At 44.5% G+C, this 25,879-nt stretch overlaps 1 protein-coding gene across 2 annotated transcripts in view; it reads left to right on the top strand.

Annotated features, from left to right (window-relative positions):
- Positions 1-25,879, top strand: part of LOC105920400 (calcium-dependent secretion activator 1) — a 710,204-nt gene that overhangs the window by 363,914 nt on the left and 320,411 nt on the right. For both annotated transcript variants that reach the window (XM_036151653.1, XM_036151654.1), the window contains exon 16: positions 16,703-16,826. In XM_036151653.1, coding sequence (XP_036007546.1) covers positions 16,703-16,826 — 124 coding nt within the window. The remainder of the gene's footprint in view (positions 1-16,702; positions 16,827-25,879) is intronic.

Raw genomic sequence — 25,879 nt, 5'->3', positions numbered from 1 at the left:
CCATGAGCTGGGATTGGCCCCCAGACCTCAGAGCATGAACATTAACATATGCCTCACCGTCCACTGAAAGAAAGAAATACAAAACAAAAAGTTATTGACACTGATAATAAAGGATGTAAAATAAAGTACAATAATAAAAGGCATCCTGCTTCCTTACTGCAGGCTACCCGTGACATTGGCTGGCACATCAGCTGTCCTTTACTGCTCTGTTTTTCAATTCTTTATTTTTAACCCTTTTTCTTCTCCTGTCTCTCCTCTTTTGCTTTCTCCCCAAATTTTGGTGACTTCCATTTCTGTTGATTTTTCCCTTAACCCCCTCTTCACTCCTTCCTCTTCGGATCTACCTTTCATTCCTTCTTATCCTTTGTCTTTACTTATTTTGTTGTGGTGGCAGCATAAGGCTATGCCGGCGTGGCTTTAATTGAGCAAATCTGTCAATGACATTATCAGGAGTTATAGCATGCAGGTTCTCCTTTTCAATGGACATGATGGCTAGATCATTGAGCCTGTCTTGGCCCATGGTCCTCCTCAACCATGTGTGAAGATGTCGCAAGGCACTGAAGGAGCGTTCACAGCTGCAGCTACTTACTGGAAATGTCAGGGCCACTTGGAGGACCGCCTTCAGACTGGGAAACATGTCTCCATCAAGTAGTCTGAACACAGCGGCTGCGTCAGGGACTTCCTCTTTCTCCATCCTTCTCATAATGATTTTTTTTGCCACAAAGAGTTATTCTGGCTTCAGCTGAATCTTATAATGCAAGGCAAGGCACTTGAGAGCATCTTCAGAAAGAAAGGTCGATGAGTTTGGGTTACAGGCTTGAATGCCTGACATAAATTCCTCTCCAACATCTGAAAACCAATGGGTGAGCTCCCGTATCATCCGGTCCAGGCAAGGATTAAAAATCTGATGTCTGAAATCATCAGGGGTGGTAGGATTGGAGGTTGACCCACAGGCTGACTTCACCACAAACTGATCCAATCTTTTTTGTTTCTGCCTGGGACCAACAGGGAGCTGGATGTGATTTTCCTCACATATGGTTCTGGCCTTCATAAACACATCCTCAGCCCCTGCATCTGTGTGGAGATCTATCAGGGTTTGAACAGTTGCCATTTTATACTGAGCCACTCTACCTAGGTCTAAACTCTCCCCTTGCAGGTACCGGTGAAGCCCTTCAGTAATACTGAGGAGTTTGGAAAACATCACAAGTAGGTAGATGGTCTTTGGCTTGGAGAGCTTTGCCAGGATCCCTTTGGCCATGGCTGTCTTTATGTTGCAGAGACATGCCAGAATGGCAGGAAGGTTGTTCAAGACAGCATTGACAGACCTCACCTTGCAAGCCCATCTTGTTGTGGATAGCTCCACAAGTTGAGATGGTTTTAATCCCAGTTGGTTTTGGATTTCTATGAACATGTTGTGGTTGACAAGAGAGTTGCTGAAAACGTGTAGATGTTTTCAAGGAGATCAAAGAATGTGGTGGCTTCAGGTAGCCTTGCATGTGTAGCACAGAACAAGATTGAGCTCATGTGCGTAACAGTGCACATACACAGCTTCAGGGTGTTGCTCTCTTAAGTGGGCCTGAACACCCCCAACTGGTCCACTCATCACAGCTGCTCCATCATATGTTTGTGCAACACACGAGGTCACTTAGATTGTGGGACTGTAGCAATGCCTCTATTCTATCTACAATTGACTTTGCGTCAAAACTGTCTAGCTTTTGTAACCCAAGAAATGCCTCTTTTGGCGTACCCCCTTGTGTGACATAACGGACACAGACAGCCAGCTGCTCTGTATGTTGGTCTCTGGCTTCATCTGCCATCACAGAGTACATTTTGGATGATTTAATTTGTTTTGTGATATTTTCTGTTATTTCTTGTGAAATGCTGGTGATCATGTCATTTTGGGTCGAATGGGAGAGGTAGACGGCATTAGATGGAGGCTTATATTTTTGGAGAAAGGGGTCAAACTCTTTGAGGAGTTGCATGCATTCGAGGAAGTTGCCTGGATTATGACTTGTGTCTTGCTCATCATGCCCACAGAAAGGGATGCCTTGCTTCCCTAAAAATGTGGTTACTCCCACAATGTGCTTAAGGTATTGCCGCCTCTCTTTTATTTCTGCTGCGCTTGCAGTATTCAGCTGCTCAATCACATCCCCATGATTTTGTGTGCTTTTAAAGCTCTGCCAACAGGTCATGCTTGACATGTGGAGGGCACTTTTCTCATGCTCACGGAAGGTATCCAAAGCCCTTTTCCAATTTGAAAAGCCGGAGCTACTGTAAAGAGTATCCTTGTTGGTGCGAATATTCTGCCTTCCATAAATCCGACATGAAAAACAAAATGTAGAGTTCTTGGTTACAGAGTACTCCAGCCATTTAAATTGCTCAAACCAGTTTTTGTTAAATGCCCTCTGCTGGGTACCAAACTGGCTAAGGGGGTACTGGGGGAGGGACACCTGCTTTGGGCCACTTTCTGGGGTCCCTAAATCAGTATCTGGTAGTCCACCTGCTGCTGTCCCTAGCTGCCATTCTTGCGTAGTAGATATCTTGACATCACTGCGCCCCCTAGTGATGGACGATCCTCAAACACCGGACACGTGTGCAAAATCTTATTTGGAGCAGTGTTTCCCGCAGGAATTTGCTTAGGCGAGGTGGTGAGTTGTCGGCCGGAACCAGTTTTGCGCGGATGACTGTGGGGGTGGGTGGGGGGGTTCGGGTGGACACAATCAGTGTCCGAAATTAACTTCCTGATTCACCGGCCGGTAGATGTAAAAACCAGGCATATTTTTACAAAAAATTAAGAGTGAGATTATGTTAATTTTGTGGTTGGGGGCGTGGCTGTCTGGACCCTGGAAGAGAAATCTTTGTTTCCTACCTTTGATAGGAAAATATTAAGTTTATCATAAAAGGCACAATATGAATTATCAGATTCACATCCAGGCAATAAAAAAACACTACAGATGATCATTATTCTATCCATGCTGGTCTCACTTGTGAATGAGGCAGACTTTCATCAAGCCTATACCGTTCAACATTTTTCCCTCAGATGCCACATTTAAAGCACGCTGGGGTTCACGCTGCGTCTTTACGCTGATCCAGCTGCTGGATAAACAGTGAGGAAAATGCATAAATGAAGACTGTAAAGGGCTCCTTTAGAGGGGAGAGAAGGAAAAATGGGTCTGAGCTAAAGCCCCTGATGTTACAAGTTCCTTAAAATGACCCTTAAAGGTGTGCACCTAAATTTTATGTAACGTAATTTTGCGCACCTGAATTCAAGCACAAGGAACCACGCACCGGTGGTTGTGTGTCGTTAAAAACACGAGCATGGAATACAGCTACTGGCTCTACTATTGATTTCAATTGGGACATTTTGGAACGAGTGGAAGGACATTAAACGCAGTGATTCATGTTTTGAAGGCTGGCCGCTGATAAAAGCACCTGGCTGTGAGAGGGCGGGGGTGGGGGGGGGTGTAAGAGCAGTGAAGCACAGAAACACAGCGCACGTAGTTAAAAAAATGCAGAATAAATAAGAATGAAACTTAGTAACAGACTAATACGCGTTTTAGAATGCATCTGGTTAGCAGAACTGTTTTCTAATCCAGCGTGCAGCCATGACTGGTTCTCAATGAAGCTTTATCTGGGAGCAGTTCTCCCCCTCAGAAGGCGGAGTTTAGACTGAGCTCTGGATGGACAGAGCTGTGAACGGGTCATCCACAGCTCAGATGGGTTTTGTAATTTATTTGGTACAAACGTTTACTCGCCATGTGGCAGCTAGCCCTCTCAAATTCACTTGCCAAACGGGAAATTTACTCGCATTTGGCGACTGGCGAATGTTAATTTCGGACCCTGGACACAATGACGGAACTCAAAACTGTTTAAGAGCTGTAACACTGTGACACTTTTATTTGCATTTATTTACATTCTGTATGTAAAACTATTTACATTTTATTCTATTTAACTACTTACCTTTCCACATATAGTTAACCGATGATGATGACGATGAAGACGTTTTTTCCCCCCACACGTCTCCTCGGATGATCATAAAACTTACTCCTCTGCCATGGCGTAGTAATATAACCAACCAGAGGGTGTCGCAATTCAGTATTATCAGCCGTACAGTTATCAATGCTGTTTTATTATTGTCTGGCCCTGGCAATGAATTAAAATGCTGCGGGAAACACTGATCTTAAAAAGCAAGTTATGGTTTTTTTCGATAAACTTTGAGCAATTTTATTAAACTGTTAAAAAAACTTAACCTCCCATCCATCCATGGATTTTCTATACCCACTTTTTCGTACAGGTGTGACGTCAAGCCCTATCTGATGGGAAAACAGGGTACTGGGGGTGGGGGACGGCAGGTGGCTCTTCCTAGGCGGGGACACAGATTACATCCTGGACAGGTCACCAGTCACAGGGCTAAAATATAACCGTTTTATTAGACTTCCAAAAAGGTAAATAATGCCTTTTTTATAAACTCATGAGTTGTGATAATTAATTGCTGTGCAATAATAGTGTTGGTGTTCACAGACCAGCTAAGGTTGTCCGTGATGTGCACCCTGAGGAATTTGGTGCTATTGACCACCTCCATAGCTGAGCTGTTGATGAGCAGTGGAGCGTGGCAAGGCCGGTTCTTCCTGAAGTCGAACATGATCTCCTTCATCTTCTCCACGTTCAGGATCAGGCAGTTGTCTCTGCTGTGCAGCATTGCGTGGACATCGGGGGCAGTTCCCCTGGATTGGCAGACTGGGGTGGTGGTCCCCTTATTTAAAGTGGGGGGACCGGAGGGTGTGTTCCAACTACAGAGGAATCACACTCTTAAGCCTCCCTGGTAAGGTCTATTCAGGGGTTCTGGAAAGGAGGGTCCATCGGATAGTCGAATCTCGGGTTCAGGAAGAGCAGTGTGGTTTTCGTCCTGGCCGTGGAACACTGGATCAGCTCTACACCCTCAGCAGGATCCTGGAGGGGGCATGGGAGTTTGCCCAACCAATCTACATGTGTTTTGTGGATCTGGAGAAGGCATTCGACCGTGTCCCCCGAGGGATCCTGTGGGGGGTACTCTGGGAGTATGGAGTACCGGGCCCTTTAATAAGGGCTGTCGGGTCTCTGTATGACCATGTCAGAGTCTGGTCCGCGTTGCCGGCAGTAAGTCGGACTCGTTTCCAGTGAGAGTTGAACTCCGCCAGGGTTGCCCTTTGTCACCGATTCTGTTCATAACTTTTATGGACAGAATTTCTAGGCGCAGCCAAAGTGTTGAGGGGATCCGTTTTGGCGGCCTTAGGATTGCGGATGATGTGCTCCTACTGGCTTCATCAGGGCGTGATCTACAGCTCTCACTGGAGCGGTTCGCAGCCGAGTGCGGAGCGGCCGGTATGAAAATCAGTGCCTCCAAATCCGAGACCATGGTCTTGAACCGGAAAAGGGTAGAGTGCCTCCTCCGGGTTGGGGAGGATGGACTGCCCCTAGTGTAGGAGTTCAAGTATCTTGGGGTCTTGTTTACGAATGAGGGGAAAATGGAGCGGGAGATCGACAGGCGGATAGGTGCGGCGTCCACTGTGAAGCGGGCGCTGTACCGATCCGTTGTGGTGAAGAGAGAGCTGAGCCAAAAGGCAAAGCTCTCGATTTACTGGTCGATCTATGTTCCTACCCTCATCTATGGTCACGAGCTTTGGGTCGTGACCGAAAGAACGAGATCCCGGATACAAGCGGCCGAAATGAGTTTTTTCCGTAGTGTGTCTGGGCTCTCCCTTAGAGATAGGGTGAGGAGCTCAGTCATCCGGGGAGGACTCCGCTGCTCCTCCACGTCGAGAGGAGCCACAGACATAGGTAAGCCTGCCAATGCAATCGTTGCCCAATTTTTCCACCTTCACCCCTAACTTCCTACTGAATAAAATAGCTACTCCTTTGTCCTATTTGTAGCAGAAGACTGAGTCACACACTTGTAAAATATATTCTGAAACCTATGAATATCAGTGTTTTTCAGATGTGTTTCTTGTATCAGTGCAACAGAGAACTCTTTATGTCTAAGAATTTCCAGGCATTTAGTGCGTTTTACTGGGGAATTCAAGCCCTGTACATTCCACGACATTACATTAAGGGAGTTATTCACTTACAAGTCTGTGCCTTCTCATCAGCTGGAGGTTGTCACATGAAGGTGTACGCAGGATGATGCTTCTCAAATGCAGAACGTGCAGATCAGAACAAAGCATATAACCAACTCTATTTAAATGGCAAGGCTTTGGCAGCAAACACAGAACAATTAAAGTGGAACCTTCAATCTACAAGAGATAAATATAAATGTTCCCTTAGGATGGAGGTGAAAACTAAAATTATAAAGAAAATAAAGGGTTTTCTTATTGACTAACTGTGGCTTCAACGATGTCCGAGTCCATATGGGTATCAGAAACATTAACTTAATAGCCATCCGTTTGTAAAGCAAATTGGGCTTTAATCAGATTATCTCTTCAGGATCTAACTGCAATAACCCAAATCAAGCATATACCGTAACTTAAGCATTAAGAGGCAATGTGTTTGTATAGAAAATTAAGGGATCATACCATTAAAAAAAGGGAGAATTCACAATGGCTGCTGTAATTTGTAATATTTGTAAACCATCCGAAATGTCAATGATCAATATAAACCTGTAAAATAAAGTATCAAACAAATTACCTCTTTTGAGTAAATCCAAATCCAATATCTAACCTTTAAGAGGAGAGTAAGCAACATAAAACCTTAAGAACATAAGCAACATAAGCAACATAAAATTTCCACATTCCCAGATCTGTGGGAAGAGGAGGAGGAGTGGCAACCATCTTTCAGTCTGATTTATTAATTAGTCCCAGGCCAATTAATAACTACAGTTCTTTTGAACATTTAACCCTCAGTTTCCCTCATCCAAACTGCAAAGCAATAAAACCTCTTCTGTTTGTTGTTTTGAATCGTCCACCAGGCCCTTACACTCAGTTTTTGGATGAGTTGTCAGATTTCTTATCTGATTTGGTGTTAAATACTGATAAGGCTATTATAGTGGGTGATTTTAACATCCATGTTGACACAGAATGTGATAACCTTAGTGTAGCCTTTAAAACTATCCTAGATTCAATTGGTTTTGCTCAAAATGTGCATAAACCGACGCACTCTTGGCTCCATACTTTAGACCTTGTGCTGACATATGGCATTGATTGTGAAGAATTAACAGTATTTCCTCACAACCCTGTCCTATCTGATCATTTTTTAATAACATTTGAGTTTAATCTAACTGAGTTCTCCACCCCCAAAAGAGGGTTCCATTATAGTAGATCTTTATCGGATAATGCTGTATCAAAACTTAAAGAGTCTGTCACCTTTTTAATGTCCTCCGTACTGCAGAAATGCCCTGTAGATGGCAGCAATGTTGTTTCTTCCAATTCACAAATAGATGTCTTTGTAAACGGTATGACTTCGTCATTGCGTTCTGCATTAGACAATGTAGCTCCCTTGAAAAAGAAGGTGATTATCACAGGAAGCTGGCTCCTTGGTTTAATTCAGAGCTGCGTTCCTTGAAGCACAATGTTAGGAAATTGGAGAGAAAATGGCGCTCTACACACCAAGAGGAATCCTACTTAATCTGGAAGAACAGTCTATTGTTGTATAACAAGACCCTTCGCAGAGTTAGAGCAGCATATTTTTCATCATTAATTGAGGAGAATAAGAATAATCCTAGATTTCTCTTCAGTACAGTTGCCAAACTTACCCAGAGCCACAGCTCTGTTGATCCATCCATTCCCTTAGCTCTTAGCAGTAATGATTTTATGGGATTCTTCATAAATAAAATTGATTCCATTAAAAATAAAATAATTGGCATCCTCCCAAACATGATTACCTCATCCTCAGTAAGTGAGGCAGCATTGGAGGAATCCTTAGAACCTGCGCAGTGTCTGAACTGTTTAAAAGCAGTAGAGCTTTCTGAGCTATCTAAAATTTTAGCTTCATCTAAACCTTCTACCTGTATGTTAGACCCAATCCCAACCAAGTTGTTTAAGGAGGTATTCCCTCTGATCAGTGGTCCTATTTTAGACATGATTAATCTATCCTTAGTAAATGGATATGTACCACAGGCTTTTAAAGTAGCTGTTATTAAACCTTTACTTAAGAAACCATCTCTTGATCAAGATGAGTTAGTAAATTACAGACCTATATCTAATCTTCTTTTCTTATCTAAAATTCTTGAGAAAGTAGTTGCTAATCAACTATGTGAACATTTACAAAGTAATGACCTACTTGAGGAGTTTCAGTCAGGCTTCAGAGCTCATCATAGCACTGAAACAGCTCTGGTGAAGGTCACCAATGATATTCTCATGGCCTCAGATAATGGACTTGTGTCTATACTTGTCCTGTTAGATCTCAGTGCTGCATTTGATACAGTTGATCACAATATTCTCCTACAAAGACTTGAGCATACTGTAGGGATTAAGGGAAAAGCATTAGGCTGGTTTAAATCTTATCTGTCGGACAGATTCCAGTTTGTTCATGTTAATAATAAATCTTCCTCAAACTCTAGGGTCACTTGTGGAGTACCACAGGGTTCAGTCCTTGGACCAATTCTATTTACTATATATATGCTTCCGATTGGCAAAATTATCAGACAGCATGGGATTAATTTCCACTGTTATGCTGATGACACTCAGCTATATTTATCCATAAATCCTGATGAATCCAATCAGTTATTTCGACTGCAGTCATGTCTTGATGACATCAAAAGCTGGATGACTTTAAATTTCCTGCATTTAAATTCTGACAAGACAGAAGTTGTAATCTTTGGGCCAGAGTCTTCAAAAAATAAAGTTCTTAATCAATCACTTAATCTGGATGGCATTAACTTGGCCTCTGGTAATAAAGTTAAAAATCTTGGTGTTGTTTTCGACCAAGACATGTCATTTAAATCCCACATTAAACAGATTTCCAGAGTTTCCTTTTTTCACCTCCGGAATATCGCCAAAATTAGAAACATTCTGTCCAGGAGTGATGCTGAAAAACTAGTCCATGCATTTGTTACTTCAAGGCTGGACTATTGTAATTCTTTACTATCAGGAAGTCCACAAAATGCAGTTCGAAGTCTTCAGCTGATTCAAAATGCTGCGGCAAGAGTTCTGATGAAAATCAACAAGAGGGATCATATTTCTCCAATTTTAGCTTCCCTTCATTGGCTTCCTGTTCAATCAAGAATAGAATTTAAAATTCTCCTTCTAACGTATAAAGCCCTTAATAATCAAGCTCCATCATATATCAGAGCTCTGATTACCCCGTATGTTCCTAACAGAGCACTTCGCTCTCAGACTGCAGGTCTGCTGGTGGTTCCTAGAGTCTCTAAAAGTAGAATGGAAGGCAGATCCTTTAGCTATCAGGCTCCTCTCCTGTGGAACCAACTCCCAGTTTTGGTCCGTGAGGCAGACACCCTATCTATTTTTAAGACTAATGTTAAAACTTTCCTTTTTGACAAAGCTTATAGTTAGAGTTGCTCATACCCTGAGCTATCTCTATAGTTGTGCTGTGATAGGCCTAGGCTGCTGGAGGACATCAGGGTCTAATTTTCTCACTCTACTGATTTCTACTGTTCTTCTGTCTACTGTTCTCCAGTTTTGCATTGTATTACATTGAAATGACTGTGGTCATTTCAGCTTTTAACTTTTTGCTCTCTCTCTTTTTCTTCATAGTAGGTACACCTGGTCTGGCGTTTTGTTAACTGTGACATCATCCAGAGAAGACGGCTCACCCGCTACTACCATCTAATGTAGAACAGATTACTAGATCAATGTGTGCTTCTGTGCTTTTTTGTCTCTCTTGTTGTGTCTCTGCTCTGTCTTCTGTAACCCCAGTCGGTCGAGGCAGATGACCGTTCATACTGAGCCCGGTTCTGCCGGAGGTTTTCCTTCCCGTTAATGGGGAGTTTTTCTTCCCACTGTCGCTTCATGCTTGCTCAGTATGAGGGATTGCAGCAAAGCCATGTACAATGCAGACGACTCTCCCTGTGGCTCTACGGTTCCCCAGGAGTGAATGCTGCTTGTCGGGACTTTGATGCAATCAACTGGTTTCCTTATATAGGACATTTTTGACCAATCTGTATAATCTGACCCAATCTGTATAATATGATTGAACTTGATTTTGTAAAGTGCCTTGAGATGACATGTTTCATGATTTGGCGCTATATAAATAAAATTGAATTGAATTGAATTGAATAGAAATGTGCTGTCGGGATCAAGTTACAGTGGGGGGAGTGTCCGCCAAACTTCCCTCATCGTCAGGTATGGTTGAGAAAGAGACGCGGATGGTGCCGTCTTCACCGGCTGATGAGTGAGGGCTCCGGTCGAGCCTGGCCATAAAAGACTCCGCATCTGCCATACCTTTAAAAAAGTGCAGCAAGCTGTTGTGTCTGACCTTCAGAGTCGCTGGATATCTCAGGAACGACCGCAGACCTCTGTTGGCAAGCTGTTTTCTCACCGGATCGAAGGCTTTCCTCCTCTGCGCAGTATTGTTGCTGTAGTGGGGGGAAAAACAGCAACTTGGATGTCGAAATCCGCCCATCTTTGGATACCTGATGTGTGGACGCAGACGAGAGGGCTCCATTGAGAATTGTTTCCCTGTCCTGGTAACGGAGCAGTTGGAAGATAAGGGTACACGGACGGGTGGTGCTGTCCTGAGTGGTGAATATACTATGGACTTGCTGGATTTCAATCTTCTCCCCGGCCAGGGAGGGGATCCACACAGGTAAGTTATCTCGTAAGAATTGGATGGCATTTTCACCCTCCGCTGACTGGCAAGCCAACAAGTTGGAGGTTAGACCTCCCCGACCTGTCCTCCATCTCAGCGACTTTGCGGCGGAGGTTCAGTAGCTCTTTCTGGAGATCACCCACATCGTGTCTCACCGCTCTGATGTTAGCCGACATAGCATCCAGCTTTCCCTGTATCTTTCTACCGACCGCAACTTGCTGTGCTATATCCCCGCTGAGTTTGTTTACTGGAGCGTTGGTGGATTCAATCATAGCTTTCAGGGCTTGGATTTCACAAGCAACTATTTCCTCGACTGCTTCTCTGACAGCAAACTTAACTTTTCCGGTTAGTCTTTCCTCTTGCTCCTGCAACGCCACGAAGATGGCTGCATTTGAAGTGTCCTCCAGTTCCTGGGTTGGAACTTTCTTTTTCCCCGCTGTCTCGTCTGTAGATGATTTATACTTCGTTGCTCTCGCAGTCGACATTTTGTAGCAACACTTAGACGTAGCTTAAACTTGTTTGGTTTCTGAATTGTAGGATATTTTATGTATTATCGGACTATTGAGACAGAGCTCGGAACTACACGTGCATCACGCCTGGGCGGCCACCGAAAGTCCACACACACCTTTCTGATTAGCAAAACAAATGAGGGCTGAAGGACCTAAACCAGTTCCCTGAACCCCCCTAGGGCCAAAAGCAGATTTTTCAGAGCGGGCAGGAGGAACGCGACCCTCCCCGGCGTACGGCCCCAATGCCAATTCTCCACAATGCTGAGTGGCTGCCAGTCCTTCAGGGTGAAATTCTGCAGAGCCTCATCCAGCATCTGCTTCCTGGAAGCTTGATGGTTAAAAGGGGGTAAAGGATAAATTAGAAGGAATTATCAATAAAGCAACTGTGAGTAAGTTGTAAAATGGCTGTATACCTGAGTTTATCATGGTGTATCTGGGACTTCATTCACATGCTTGGCCCTATAATGTCTTAGTATTGAGGAGGTGCTTTTGTTTTAACAAGAAAGTTCTGTTGAACAAATGCAACATTTAACCTGCAAAAAACAATATGACAGTAAACTAGGTAAACATTAATTTCTCTTGAAATGAATGTCTATACCGATAGATCTTCAGAAGTTCTCTGATGACTTGGCCATTGTGGGCTGTGTGTCTGAGGGGAACGAGCTGGAGCGCTGGTCGGTCATCATGAACTTTGTGGACTGGTGTGAGGAAAACCACCTGTGTCTAAACCAGGGGTTAAAGTTTTCCGTCACTGCGACGGATTTCCGTCATTTGGAAAATGAGCGCAAATTCTTCCGTCTACACTTTTGAGTCAAGGTTTATAACTGAAGCAGCTCTCAACCAATGAAACCTGGCAGAGCCAGGACATTAGCCAATCAGAAAGAGAGTAGGGTGGGTCTTTGCAAAGCGGACATCTGCTCTGCCAGACTGAGCTTCATCGGTGTTCAATCATAACATTTGGAAGAGCGCCTCAAACTGGCCACAGATGCATGAATGAAAGTAGTGGTGGTCAAAGGTTTTCTTTGGGTTTATGCAAACCAGCAGGTCAGGAAGTGGAGCGAAATGAACATCTGAACAACTTCCATCGGTAAGCATGTCTGTCGCTGCTCCTGCAGTTAATTAATTAGTTATTTCCACCTGTGGCCATGTCACCTGTGGCCATGTCACCTGTCAGCGTTTATTCACTGGCTTCCAGCAACTTAGCTGATAAACGCAGCGACCGACCAGGGACCTCCTCATTATTCGCTGTTACGTTTTATTTAAAACTCGAAGAGTAAAGTGCTAGCTTAGGCTAATTTAGCATGACACGCTTTTTTTGGACAAGGGTCGGAATATGAAACAATGTCCTGCATTTGACTGGGTCCGTTTTGGAAAAAGTAGAAAAATAACTAATTTCACCTGCGCTTTTCTGAACCAAAGAAGGCAGAGCTCCAGTCAGAGCGGCTGTCAGTCAAAAAGCAGCAGCTCCACCTGATGAGCCGCTGCGCACCAGTACACTCTTAATAAAATGACAAGGATTTTGATGTGTACAGATTATTAAGGAAACTACATAAAAAAATAAACTGCAGCTACAACATGGATTGGAGAGTGGGTTCTAACTGGGTGAGGCCAGAGGTGATTCTCAGAGAGCTGTTGTGAAGTTATTTTTTTATTTTTACAAGGAGTGGAGCGAGATGTGAAGCTACACTGTAGAAGTAGCTTCACTCATTTTACTCCGACCCCAAAACACCTGCCAGACAGACAGTACTGCAGCCAAGATGACCTTCAACAATATCTAACTTTACGAAATACATTAATAACATTTTGCTAATTAAAAATTTTCATATTTAAAAGCAAGTTACATTTTTTCTGATAAACTTTGAGCAATTTTATTAAACTTTTAAAAATGTATACCCATCCCTCCTCGATTTTCTATACCGGCTTTTCTCTACAGTTGTGACGTCAAGCCGTATCTGAGGAGGAAACGCGGCTCGCTGTCACACAGGGTCCTGGACAAGTCTCCAGTCACTGGGCTAAGATTTCAGTTTTATTAAACTTCAAAAAAGTTAAATAATGCCTTTTTATAAACTCATGAGTTGTGATAATTAATTGCTGTGCAATAACGGGCAAAGCAGAGACTGATTATTGTAATGTGCAATCTGTGTTAAACTAAAATGTATGACATCATAGTGTCGGTAATGTGTCATGCATTGTACAGGTTGTGGTTGGCCTTGTAGGCTCATAAGTTTGGTTTATATTGAATGTGACAGGGAGCCAGTGGAGTTAATGTACAGCTGTTAAGTAGATGATGTAATGATGCAAGCTGCTGTCTTTGTACTAGTTGTAGTTTATGGAGATTTTCTGGAGGACAGGGAGGTAAGGGAGCTCAAACTGTAAAGTGGACTGTGGACCAGTTTGGCAAAAGTGTGAAGGAAGAACTTGATGCTGCAGAGATGAAAGTTAACCAGGTGATGATGTGGAAAGTGAAGGAGAGGATGGGAGGCTGTCCCGGATGACACCAAGGTTCTGAAGCTGAAAGGTGGGACAGAGACAGGAATGGTCATTGTCATGGTTTTCAGGTGACGAGCCCACATGCAGATACGATCGGGAGGCAAAGCACAGTTTTAAGATGTTTATTTTAGGAAACAGGCAGATCTTATGGACGGAACTACGGGTGAGTCGGCTGGGTCAGAACGTCAAGGCTGGCGAGTCTGTAAGAAAGAGGGAGTCAGAAACTCTGAAAGTTGAACCAGGGGAATTGCTAGAAGTGCGCTGCTTACCATTTAGCCGGGCGGACCTAACCGGGAAGAAGTAGCGTCGGGAATACTCTATGATTCTACTCAGCTGGAGTAGGCGGCTGGTGGCTGAGGACGGCTGATGTAACTGGCGAGGGATCCTGAGCGAACCTCGTCGGCAACGGTTGACAGATGGATTGACCAGAGTGAATGCAGAACCAGCAGGAACCGGGAGAGGGGAACTCAGGCCTCGCTGGGTAACATCCAGGAAGTATGAGGGGAGCGCCAGAGCAAAATCTGAGCAGGCGGTTCTGCTGGTCTGTTTCTTCGGAACGAGACGTCAAGACGGGTGAGTGCATCCAAGCACAAAAATCTGAGGCAAACAGAGATCCAAAAATTAGTCAAAAAAGCGAAGAGCAAAACTCACAAGCTGGTGTCCGAGCGTAGGGACAGAGGCCACGTCGTACCACGACTGGTTAAGGCTCTGGCGTCTTCCATCTGTCAGCGCTCTGCTTAAGAAGCCAGAGGAAGCCGCCTGCAACGAGCTGCAGGTGTGGGCCACGCCTCCTCAGCCAACCAGACACACCTGAGGAATAGAGTTAGAGTAGAGCAGCACAGAGAATCCTGACAGTCATTGCATATTGTAAAACTACCAGATTTGGTTAAAGTTGACTTCGCACAATAAGCAAGTGAGGTAACTAATGTGGCATTATTTCCACGGTCCCGGGAATATATGGGCTGACTCGAAAAAATTTCAGTCAAACTGATTATTTTTGCTTTAACCAATGGTCTAAAGACCAGTAAGACCAAAGAGATGGGGATCGACTTCAGGAGAAGACCCCCACTTCACTCCCCCTTAAACATCCAGGGGCAGGACATAGAATCTGTGGAGAGTTTCAAATACCTGGGTGTTCACCTCAACAATAAACTGAACTGGATTCATAACACCGATGCACTATACAAGAAGGGCCAGAGCCACCTCCACCTCCTCAGGAGGTTGAGGTCCTTTGGCGTGAGCAGGCCCCTGCGTAAGACTTTTTATGACTCTGGGGTGGCCTCAGCCCTCCTGTACGCTGTCGTCTGCTTGGCCCCTGGCAGCGCAGAGCGGGACAGAAAGAGGCTGAATAAATTGGTGAGGAAGGCCACTTCTGTCCTGGGCTGCACTCTGGACTCAGTGGAGAAAGTAGCGGAGAGGAGGGTGTGGTCCAAGCTCACTTTCATCATGGACAACACCTTTCACCCCCTGCACCAGACTGTAGAGGAGCTGAGCAGCTCCTTTAGTGACAGACTTAGACATCCTGTCTGTAAAAAGGAGCGCTACCGCAGGTCATTCATCCCTGCTGCTATCAGATTATACAATGCTGCACTATAACTGTAATTATAACATCATTATAACTGTAACTATAACTGTAACTATAACTGTAATAACCAACGTGCAATAACTAATGTGCAATTCTATTTAATACACTGTGCAATAATCCTGAAAAAAGTGACTTCAGCTGCTATTGCCACCTGAATATATATCAATACATATGTATATAAGTCAACGTGAATGTACATAAGACATCCTCTGACTTATTTCTATTTTGTATTTTTAGTCTTATTTTTCTTATTTACTTCTTTTTTTGATCCACTGTATAAATGTGGACACACTGTATATAACCGATGCACCTTGTCCTACTTTTGGCACCTTCTTCTGATTATTGACTACTGAGCCGATGTGACAAGTGAATTTCTCCAATGTGAGATCAATAAAACCTTAAGAGATTATCTTATCTTATCTCTTATCTTATCTTATCAAGTGAAACTCTGAGAGAAAAAGGATGAAACAATATCCATCCATTTTCTGATCTGCTTTATCCCTCATGGGGTCGCGGGGTGCTGGTGCCTATCTCCAGCATACACTTAAATTAAATTAAAACAATTACCTTATTTTCCCATATGAGATCAAAATGGTCCCACACGGGCGGCGGAACTTTTTGTTTGGCTTGACGCCAAGCTCCATAATTTTTGATGATTTTGATTAACCGCTAAAGTTCAAATATTCTTTTTGCAGATGCATCCCATTGACAGATATCCTTCCTTATAAACGCAGTTTGCAGTGTCAGAGTCAGTTTAAAACAGTTCCTGTATCAGTCACATGGCTTTCTGATAATGATACGCGCATCTACACGGGTTTTGCTCTATGAGCCCGACGCATGCGCCAGCGCGTCGGTGTTGCCAGACCCATAACAAATATCCAATATCACCTCTTAAGTAGGTCCTGATTCAAAATATTCCTGGATAACAGCAGCTATGTTTGTTGCACCGACAACATTTATGTTTTCAGAAACCCGCAATGGGCAGAATTACTTTCGGTTTAAAAGTCAAACCACACTGTAGTCCAATCAGCAATATCTCAAGTTTCCCACTGGTACCTACCTTTTCCGGTAGGTTAATGTCATTGTGTGTTGCTTAATATTGTTGTGTTTTCCTTAATGTTGTTGTGTTTTCCTTAATGTTGTGTTTTTCTTAATGTCGTTGTGCTTTTGAATATGTAGTAGTGATCTTAAATTTGTAGTTGCGGTTTGCACTTCAGGGCCACCGTAGAAGATATTTGGTTTAGAAACCATTACTTTTTTCATGTAAATATATTGACATGTATTTGCTTTATAAATATATCCCACTAGATATTCCAGTATCCACTGGGAGAGGTGCTAGTCCAGTTTTAATTTGTGTTGCCGTCTTTGTCATTTTGGGAAGGTTCTGATGAAAGATGTTGTGACATCAGTTCCCCAAGAAGAAGTCAAAGCTGTGATCAGGAAGTGTCTGGAACAGGCTGCCATAGTCAACTACCAGCGCCTGTCGGAGTATGCAAAACTGGAAGGTAGGTTAAGTAATTGTTTATGTTTGTCTTTTAGTAACATTATTACACAAAAATGTTCTCATATACAGTAACTCTTCCAGTAATACTGTTTATGATAAATTGAGAATTCAGTGTGTAAATCATTCTTGATCGCAAAGTGTTGGGGCTTGTGACACGTGGTTATTTATTTCTTTGTGATGGTTATGGCTTACAGATAATGAAGACCCCAAACTTGATGTGTCAGAAAATTTAATGATACATTCTACACACATTTACCTGAATTAGTGGCGATTTCTTATTGAATACTAGGGAGGCTTAACCTCCCCTGTAAATTTCATAAAACAATTGGTCATAGATGCATTGTTAAACTTCATAAATGTAGTCATTAAACTGCAATAAATGTGTGATAAAAGGCGCTTAATTTCATGAGTATGTTGCGCATTAATCAGCTGTTGAGTCTGCTTTCGGACGTGATCTCCCCTTCGCTCTGGAGCAACAGGATGCTGCCTGTCAGTCCCTTTGTGAAATCCCCCTTGAGGTTTGAGCCTCTGTACATTAAAGTCACCAGTGAGAAAGTAGGGCCCTCATTGGATAACACTCAACATTTCAACACTTCCAGTGAGGTTAAACCTCTTATGGCGGGCATACACTGTATGATATTTTCAATCATCGTTCTTAGATAAAGCTCAAACTGTTATAAACGGAACGGGTGGACCCAGAATTAAAACCAGACAAGCAGGACGTATGTTTAAGAAGGTTTATTGTCAGGAGAGGTAATAATCGGAATCGGGATGATAGCCAGGCAGTAATCTCAGCAGGAGTTTGTGGTCGATAACAGTTTCATGTCACAAACCGGGTTATCAGAATAGCTAGACAGTCAGGAGCAGAATCCAGGCTCAGAGTCAAGACACAGATCCAGGTTAAATATACAAGTCGGCTTACAGGCTAGATGAGGTAAGGCAAGCTCGGTGGTCAGGTAGCAGGTCTGGTTCGGTACGCGAGCTAAAATAGTCCAGGTACAGACTCAGGTCATGTAAGACAGGAGAGCAGTCAGAATCGGGCAGGCAAAACACGTTAACAGGGATCAGGCTGGGTCAGATGTCTAGAGGCAAATCAGGTCGGTATCTACAGGCAATCAGAATAAAGATGCTGGATATGACTCACCAATTGGCTCTTATGATCTGGCAGCTTGTGGCAGGATGAGGCAGGATTAAATAAGGAGGTGAACAGAGCAGAGTGCTAATTACAAGTGACAGGTGGAGCTGATCAAAGGATGGGTGGTGACAAGAAATGTACTGAGCTGATTGGTTAATGTCTGGTGAGTGAGAAGAGAGCTGAACTGATTGGTAGTCACTGGTGACAGGGGAGTGACAGGCAGACAGATTGAGTGGTGACTGACAGGTGAGATGAGGTGGCTGGTGAACTGAACTGATGAACTGAATAACTAAAGCAAAGTGCAAACACAGAACCAAACTAAAACAGAAACGTGAATCGTGACAGAACCGCCCTCCCCACCCCCACCCCTCACGGGCAGATTCCAGACACCCTTAAAAAACCCGAACAAAAAAAAACATAGAGTCTTTGGCTGGTGTCATTGACGGAGCTAACCACCCCTAAAGTTAACCCAGTAGGTAATCTGGAATTTGGCCTTTGATGGCACCTGGCTATTGGCCTCTGATGGTACCAGACTACCGGTCTCAGACGGTACCGGACTACAGGTCTCAGACGGTACATGGCTTTTTGCTACAGGCCTCAGACGGTACCTGGCTACAGGCATCAGACGGTCCCTGGCTACAGACTTCAGATGGTTCCTGTATAACGGCTTCAGACGGCACCTGGAAAATCGCTTTAGACCGCACCTGGGTAATGGTTTCTATCTCACCCAAACACTTAGAGACTAGGAATCTCAGCAGTAATCCCTCCAGTACTTCTGACAAAGGCAGCTTTTAAAACCACTTAGAGAGTTGACTGTCTAGCCGAAAGTGTGGGGGCAGGAGCTGTTGAAGACCTCAAAGTCTCCATGGGGCCTTGGGTGCTTGGTGCCTCGATGAGGCCTCTTATGACCCAGTGGCCTAATGGATAAGGTATCAGCCTCCGGAGGTGGGGATTGTGGGTTCGAGTCCCATCTGGGTAGCATTTGGTTTTCTTTGGGGAGGGGAGTGGTGGTGGTACCCGGTTTGATCCCAACTGCCTGCACTCTGGGTCCCTGAGCAGAGTGAAGAACTGGTGAGCATTGCACCCACGCTGACTAGCGGACTAGTGAACATGGCACCCATGCTGACTGATGGACTGGCGAGTGCAAAACCCACGCTGGCTGACGGACTGGCGACCGTAGCAACCAAGAAGACAGGCAGAGTGGCGAGCAATGCACCCACGCTAACTCGAGCTGAGGCGTCGACCAGACCTTTGACGATGGAGGCAGCACCCGTGGCATCGACCAGAACCTCGGTGTGGCAGACGCAGGATCCGAGGGGGTCAACCAAAACTTTGGTGACAGAACATATTCTGAGGCGGCAGCCGCGTCCTCGGTAACAGAAACGGAGTCTGAGGCAACCACTGGGCCCTCAGTAACAAGAACAGATTCTGAGGTGGCAGTTGGGCCCCCACTGGGAGGAACAGGGTCTGAGGGGGCTGCCGGAACCCCAGTGACTGGATCAGAGTCTGAAGGAACAACCGGACCTCCAATGACGAAAACAGATTCTGATACAGGAGTCCACAGTAACAGGAACAGAGTGTGAGTCAGCAACCTGAACTCCAGCAACCAGAATTTTTTTGTGATTAATAAATGGTAATTAAATAATGCTCTGCTAGCTCCTTTAATTTAATTGACAATCGCAAGATTTTCTGGGAGCGCTATCATCTTTTCAGACAGATGGACTCGGCCTAAATCAAGACGGGAAAGAAACTTTTCACTGCCAATATTTTCAGTGCTGGTAACAACAAGAGGCCATTTCTCCAAGCACAGTGACATCACTGTCCCAGCAAAGACCGTAGAAGGACAAACACAAAGCCAGCAGGTGCAAACTGTTCCAAAACAAACAGCATCACCCAGAATCCAGGCTGAAAATGGAGCCGAGAGGGGTTGATTTCCCCCATCAACCCCTACGGGACACCAACAGTGCTTATTGGAGGACAGGTCTTCTCAAGGCCAAGACAGTTCAGATATTTCATGTTTCTTAACTTTAGTGAGAAAATGGACCACCACATATCGCTACATACTTCTCTTCTGAGTGCCCAATAAGCACTCAGAACAGATCACTCACTCATGGTGAGTGATATGAAAATCATTCACCTTACAACGAAATTTGCCGGTTTGAATTCTAAATTGGTCACCTACGGGAATCATGTAGACCCGATGGAAAAAAGGGAGAGGGGTATCCCACAAAGAGTTTCATTATGACTGCACAAGAGCAGCACGGAGCGCAATTGAGAATGTGTGTGTGCATGAAGGGAGCCTTGATTTTAATAAGATATTTTGCTACTAGAGCTACAGTGTTGAACCATCCATCCATCCATCTTCTTCCACTCTTCTGGGGTTGGATCGCGGGGTTAGCAGCTTCAGTACGGATGCCCGGACTTGCCTTTCCCCAGCCACTTGGGCCAGCTCCTCCAGGGGAATCCCAAGGCACTCCCAGGCCAGCCAAGAAACATAGTCCCTCCAGCGTGTCCTAGGTCTTCTTCCAGTGGAACGTGCCCGGAACACCTCACCAGGGAGGCATTCAGGAGGCATCCAAACCAGATGCCGGAGCCACTTCAACTGGCTCCTCTCTACGTGGAAGAAGAGTGGCTCTACTCTGAGTCCTCAGAAAGGGTGTAAATATTTCCCATGTCTCTGTAATTGATGTCAGATAATTCTTTCTACTATCTTTGAAAGCACAATATCTATCGACTCACTTAGCAAAATATATATTATAAAAAACATTATTTTACTGACAACACAGCTGAAACCTTTAATCAAGCCTACTCATCCACCTTGTTTCTAGGTTATAACACAATTGTTGAGTTAGTAGATATTTCCATTGTAGGATTTTAGACATTATCAATTCCATTGCTGCCATGGAAGTGAAAGTTCTCTCTGGTAGGAAGAAATCTCCGTGAAAAAAAAGCTCCATTAGCGACATTTGAAAGAAAACTTTGTCGTGGGGCTGGACGATATAGACAAAAATCATATAAATAAAATAAAAATCATATTGATTGATATTGATAATTATCAAATAATTAAAAATATATATATTTTAAGTGCAGCCCTGGTCATTTTATGCTGTTGCTTAGTGACCTATTTTTAAATAAAGACCACTGAATTCCAACAAAACTTTTGTTCAACCAACTTTTAACCAAAACTTTAAGTCTTTAAAGAAGAAGAAAGAAACACAAGGAGCGTTTCTGGGTCTGCTTTTGTAATGGTTTGTGAGTATGTAATGACTGTAGTATGATAGGCTAGAATGCAAAAGAAAGGACAATTATTCTTTTATTGAACTTTTTATTTACCCTTTTTTTCCTCTTGAACCACACGTCTATTGATTAAAATATATTTTTTTATTGAATTATCGTCCAGCCCTAAGTAATAGTGTAAAAGTCAACTTCAACGTTTGTCATGAAATCTACAAAGAGACGCTGCAAACCTATCACTTATCACTAAAACTTGCAAGGGAAATGTTGTTTGCAGAAATCATGAACGAAAACATCACCACAACTTGCGCTTTATTTGCCACAGTTCAAACACTCACAAACCCTCCTTTGATTGTACCACCAGAACTCTACTCTACTCTACTCCACTGGGTGTAGTGACAGACTCAGACCTTAACCTTAAAGGACACATAAAGGCAGTTGCAAAGTCAGCCTTCTATCATCTGAATAACTTTTTTCCGGATTAACAAGAACCAGAGAAACTCATCCAGGCCTTTATCTTTAGTTGCACTGAATACTACAACGGTGTCTTCAAAGGTCTACCCAAATACTTAATCAGACAACTGCAGCTGACACAGAATGATGCTGGTTGTGTTCTTACTAAAACCAGGAAAATAGAGCACATCAGCCCAAAGTCCTTACTCTTACCCCCTGTAGCTCAGAGAATAGACTTAACCATACTTATTTTAGTTTATATACCACTGAATGGCTTAGGACCGAAATACATTAAAGACCTGTTGTTGCAGTATGAACCTTCTAGACCACTCAGATCACTCAAAAGGTGCATGAGGTATAAATAGTTGGTCCATATATATATATATATATATATATATATATATATATATATATATATATATATATATATATATGCTGTATATATATACCTTCCCCTTTTGTGATGAATTAGTGAAGTGTGTTAGTGTGTTAGTGAAGTGTGAGAAAACAGCTTTAATTCTCCATCAAATACCTCTCATATCGAGCCAACTCGCTTTTTCAGCAGCAACAGCATTATTTCTTATGCCTAAATATTGTCCATATGCCTTCATTAAAATGTTTTAATTCGACTCGCGGGAAATGCGCACTTTAAGGCTTATTTCCTGCCGTTGCCATGGTGAAGCACGTTATCTGCGTTCCATTGAGCAGGGCTTCTTTCATGCTCGTGCTCACGTTAAAGTCATGGTTGGTTGGACGCTGTGTCTAGTTACCTGGCTGATATCACCTGTTCTGAAACTGAAAACCCGAGTATGACAGAGGGAAGAAGAACTACTCAGAGCAGCAGCTTTTTAATCAGCGTAGCTCTGTATTTTTTTCTTTAAAAGAGTCCAGAACAAACATCGCAACCTGCCCAACTATAAAGGCATCTGCCCCACCCACCAATCAGTGGTGCGCTCTGATCAGCACCTGCCGCTCACAGAGCGAGACCGTGGAACACCATTTTGGTATTTTGTACCATTTTGTTGAGTTGTAAAATGGTACAAAATAACTTGGTTTATTATTATTTCGTTTACATTTCAGCTTGGATTTTAGTTTTTGCGCAGCATAATTTGTTGTGCACGCTGAACCCAGATTCCGTGCGCGATTGCGCACGCGCGCAGCTTAGGGGGAACAATGCACCCAGGTATTTGAAACTCCACAGTTTCTATGCCCTGCCCCTGGATGTTCACGGGTGAGTGAGGTTGGGGTCTTCTCCTGTAATCGATCACCATCTCCTTGGTCTTCCTAGTGTTTAGACACAGGTGGTTCTTCTCACACCAGTCCACAAAGTTCATGATGACTGACCTGTACTCCAGCTTGTTCCCCTCAGACACATAGCCTACAATGGCCGAGTCACTGGAGAACTTCTGAAGATGGCAGCTGACTGTGTTGTAGGTGAAGTCCGAGGTGTAGAGGGTGAAAAGAAACGGAGACAAGACGGTGCCCTGGGGGGCCCGGTGCTGCAGACTGCCATCTCTGACTGACAGCCATGCAGCCGCACGTGCTGAGGGTGGTCAGTGAGGTAGTTGATGGTCCAGTCAGCCAGATGTTTGTCCACTTCAGCGTTCTCCAGCTTCCCCCTCAGCAGCACTGGTCTGATGGTGTTGAAAGCACTGGAGAAGTCAAAGAACATGACTCTCACAGCGCTCCCAGTGGTCTCCAGGTGGGTGAGCTCCCACTGCAGCAGGTAGATGATGGTGTCCTCTACTCCGATGTTGGGCCGGTAGGCAAACTGCAGCAGGTCCAGGGTGGGGCTCACCACAGTGCGTAGGTGAGCAAGGATGAGGTGCTCCATGGTCTTCATCAGGTGGGAGGTCAGAATAATTGTTCTGAAGTTGGCTGGTTCCCTGGCGTGCGGTGTTTTGGGAACCGGTACCACACAGGAGGTCTTCCACAGGGTGGGGTTCAGGTTGAGGTTCAGGTTGTAGATGTAGCTGAGGACCTCACAGAGCTCATCAGCACAGGTCCTTAGAGTAAAGCCTCAGGATCGGACGGAATCCCCCCAAGGCTGCTGTTTCAGCCTCATCAGCTGCCCTCTCATCTGTATTGGTGTGACTGTGAGGGGGGAGGAAGGCAGGGCCGAAGGTGTGGATGGGTCTGGGGTTGATAAGTGTGGTGGCGTGGGGAGGGTAGATCTCTGGAGGGCTGGGGGTTGGAGATGTGTGGAGAGTTGAGGGCAGGGACGGGCCAGTGTGAGGGGAGTTAAACCGGATGAGGAACCTGTTTAACTCATCTGCAAACTTGGTGTCACCGTCTGCAGCCCTGCTGCTCCTCTGCCCAAAGCCGGAGATGTTCTGGAGACCTCTCCACACATCTCTGACGTTGTTCTGTGCCAGCTGCTCCTCCATCTTCAACCCATAGTCCTTCTTTGCCGGCCTGATCCTCCCGCTGGACTGCTCCTCTCTGTCCCCTGAGTAGAAAGCCCTCTTCTTCTGAACCAGAAGAGGAGGACTTTCAGCTCAGGGGTCACCTGGGGGGGGGGGGGGGTTGTTTGGATAGCACTATAGCCGTCTTGTATGCACAATGCTCTCCACACAGAAGGTCATGTAGCCAGTGATACATTCAGTCAGACTGTTGATGTCATCACCATGAGAGCTTTGGAACATGCTCCAGTCTGTGGTTCGGAAACAGTCCCTCAGTTTCTCACTGGCCTCATCTGACCAAACATTCACTGACTTCTTGTGTGCTATTGTTCTCCTCAGCAGTGGAATGTAATCGGGGGGCAGGTAGACGAGGTTATCATCTGAACGTCCAAGTGGGGGGATGGGGGCGGAGATGTAGGCGTCCTTTACATTTGCGTAAAAAAGGTCCAGCGTTTTGTTGTCCCTTGTTGCACACGTGATATACTGGGTGAGCGTGGGGAGGGTGGAACGGAGGGAGGCATGGTTGAAATCTCCTGTGATGAGCAGGAGAGCGTGGGGGTGTTTGCAGTTTGTTTACTGTGTTTGCATTTTTGCAAGTTTGAGGCTTCTGAAGAGATTACTTGATGGGAGAGGGGCAAACAGCGCATTACCTGGGTGGGTGGGATCAGGGAAGATGCATCTTGCCCTTCTTTAGACTCGTTCTGCATAAATTGAGTCTAGATCCTGCAGACGGCATCCCACAATCCCCTGCATTGTCCTTCCTCTCCTGAACTGTGCAACTCCCATACCATACAGTTATGCTGACACATAAAACATGCTATATAGTAGCTCTATAGAAGTTCTTTAGCAGTTTAGTGTAAAGTCCAGACCTTTTCAGTTTGGACCTTCTTTACCAGGTTGGAGGTGTTCACAGTCCAGGAGAGGTCAGAAGAGATGTGAATGCCCAGGATCCTAATGCTGTCCACATGCTCCACCACCTACCCCTGTATGTAGAGAGGAGCGTGTTCAGTCCTCTTGTACCACCCGTAGTCTATTATTACCTCCTTGGTCTTACTGGTGTTCAGGATCAGCTTGTTCTTACTGTGTGAGATTGCTGTAGTCCCTGTAGTGGGACTCATCATTGAGTCCCACTACAGGGGACTCAAACTTCTACACTGTGGTTGTGGGTTGGACAGCAGAACAATCCTTGGTGGAAAGGGTGAAGAGAGCAGGGCTGAGGACACAACCCTGTGGCGTTTCTGTGTTCAGGATTAGTAGAGCAGATGTGTGTTTCCCTAGCCGCACCACCTGGGGTCTGTTGGTGAGTGTTCTCGGCCTCCCCTGGTTCTTTTATCTGGTAATGTGGTGTTTCTATTGTATACTTCTGTAGTAATAAAAAGACAGAGGAATGTTTACAGATTCAGTACTGGGTTCTTATAACAACAGGTACCTGAGAACCCCATTTCTTCTCATAAACAGACATTAAATACCAAGCATGTGTCCACCCATTCAGGGGTTGGCACAGTATATCATCAGCGTTCCGTTCATCACATTGGTGGAGAAGATCGTGCACTAATGCAGACGTCCTTGCTGACACATATCACCCATAACAGTCATTCTGTCCAGTCTAAGTATGTCAGACATTTTGCCTTCAGAGTCCGTTTATCTGTAATTTCCATGGCAAACAACTTTGCAGTCCAGTCTCTGTAATCTCATAATCTCTTACATGAGGAAATCACTGATCCATGAGCAGAGAGGTGTGGATAATCCCATGTTGTGGAGCTTTAGAACCAGCATGTCTGGGAGCATGGTGTTGAATGCTGAACTGAAGTCCATGAAGAGCATCCTAAC

Source organism: Fundulus heteroclitus, chromosome 20 (genome assembly GCF_011125445.2).
Source record: "Fundulus heteroclitus isolate FHET01 chromosome 20, MU-UCD_Fhet_4.1, whole genome shotgun sequence".
NCBI classification, from domain to species: domain Eukaryota; kingdom Metazoa; phylum Chordata; class Actinopteri; order Cyprinodontiformes; family Fundulidae; genus Fundulus; species Fundulus heteroclitus.
Note: the sequence above shows the minus strand (reverse complement) of the source record. Positions and strands in the feature narration are given on the sequence as shown.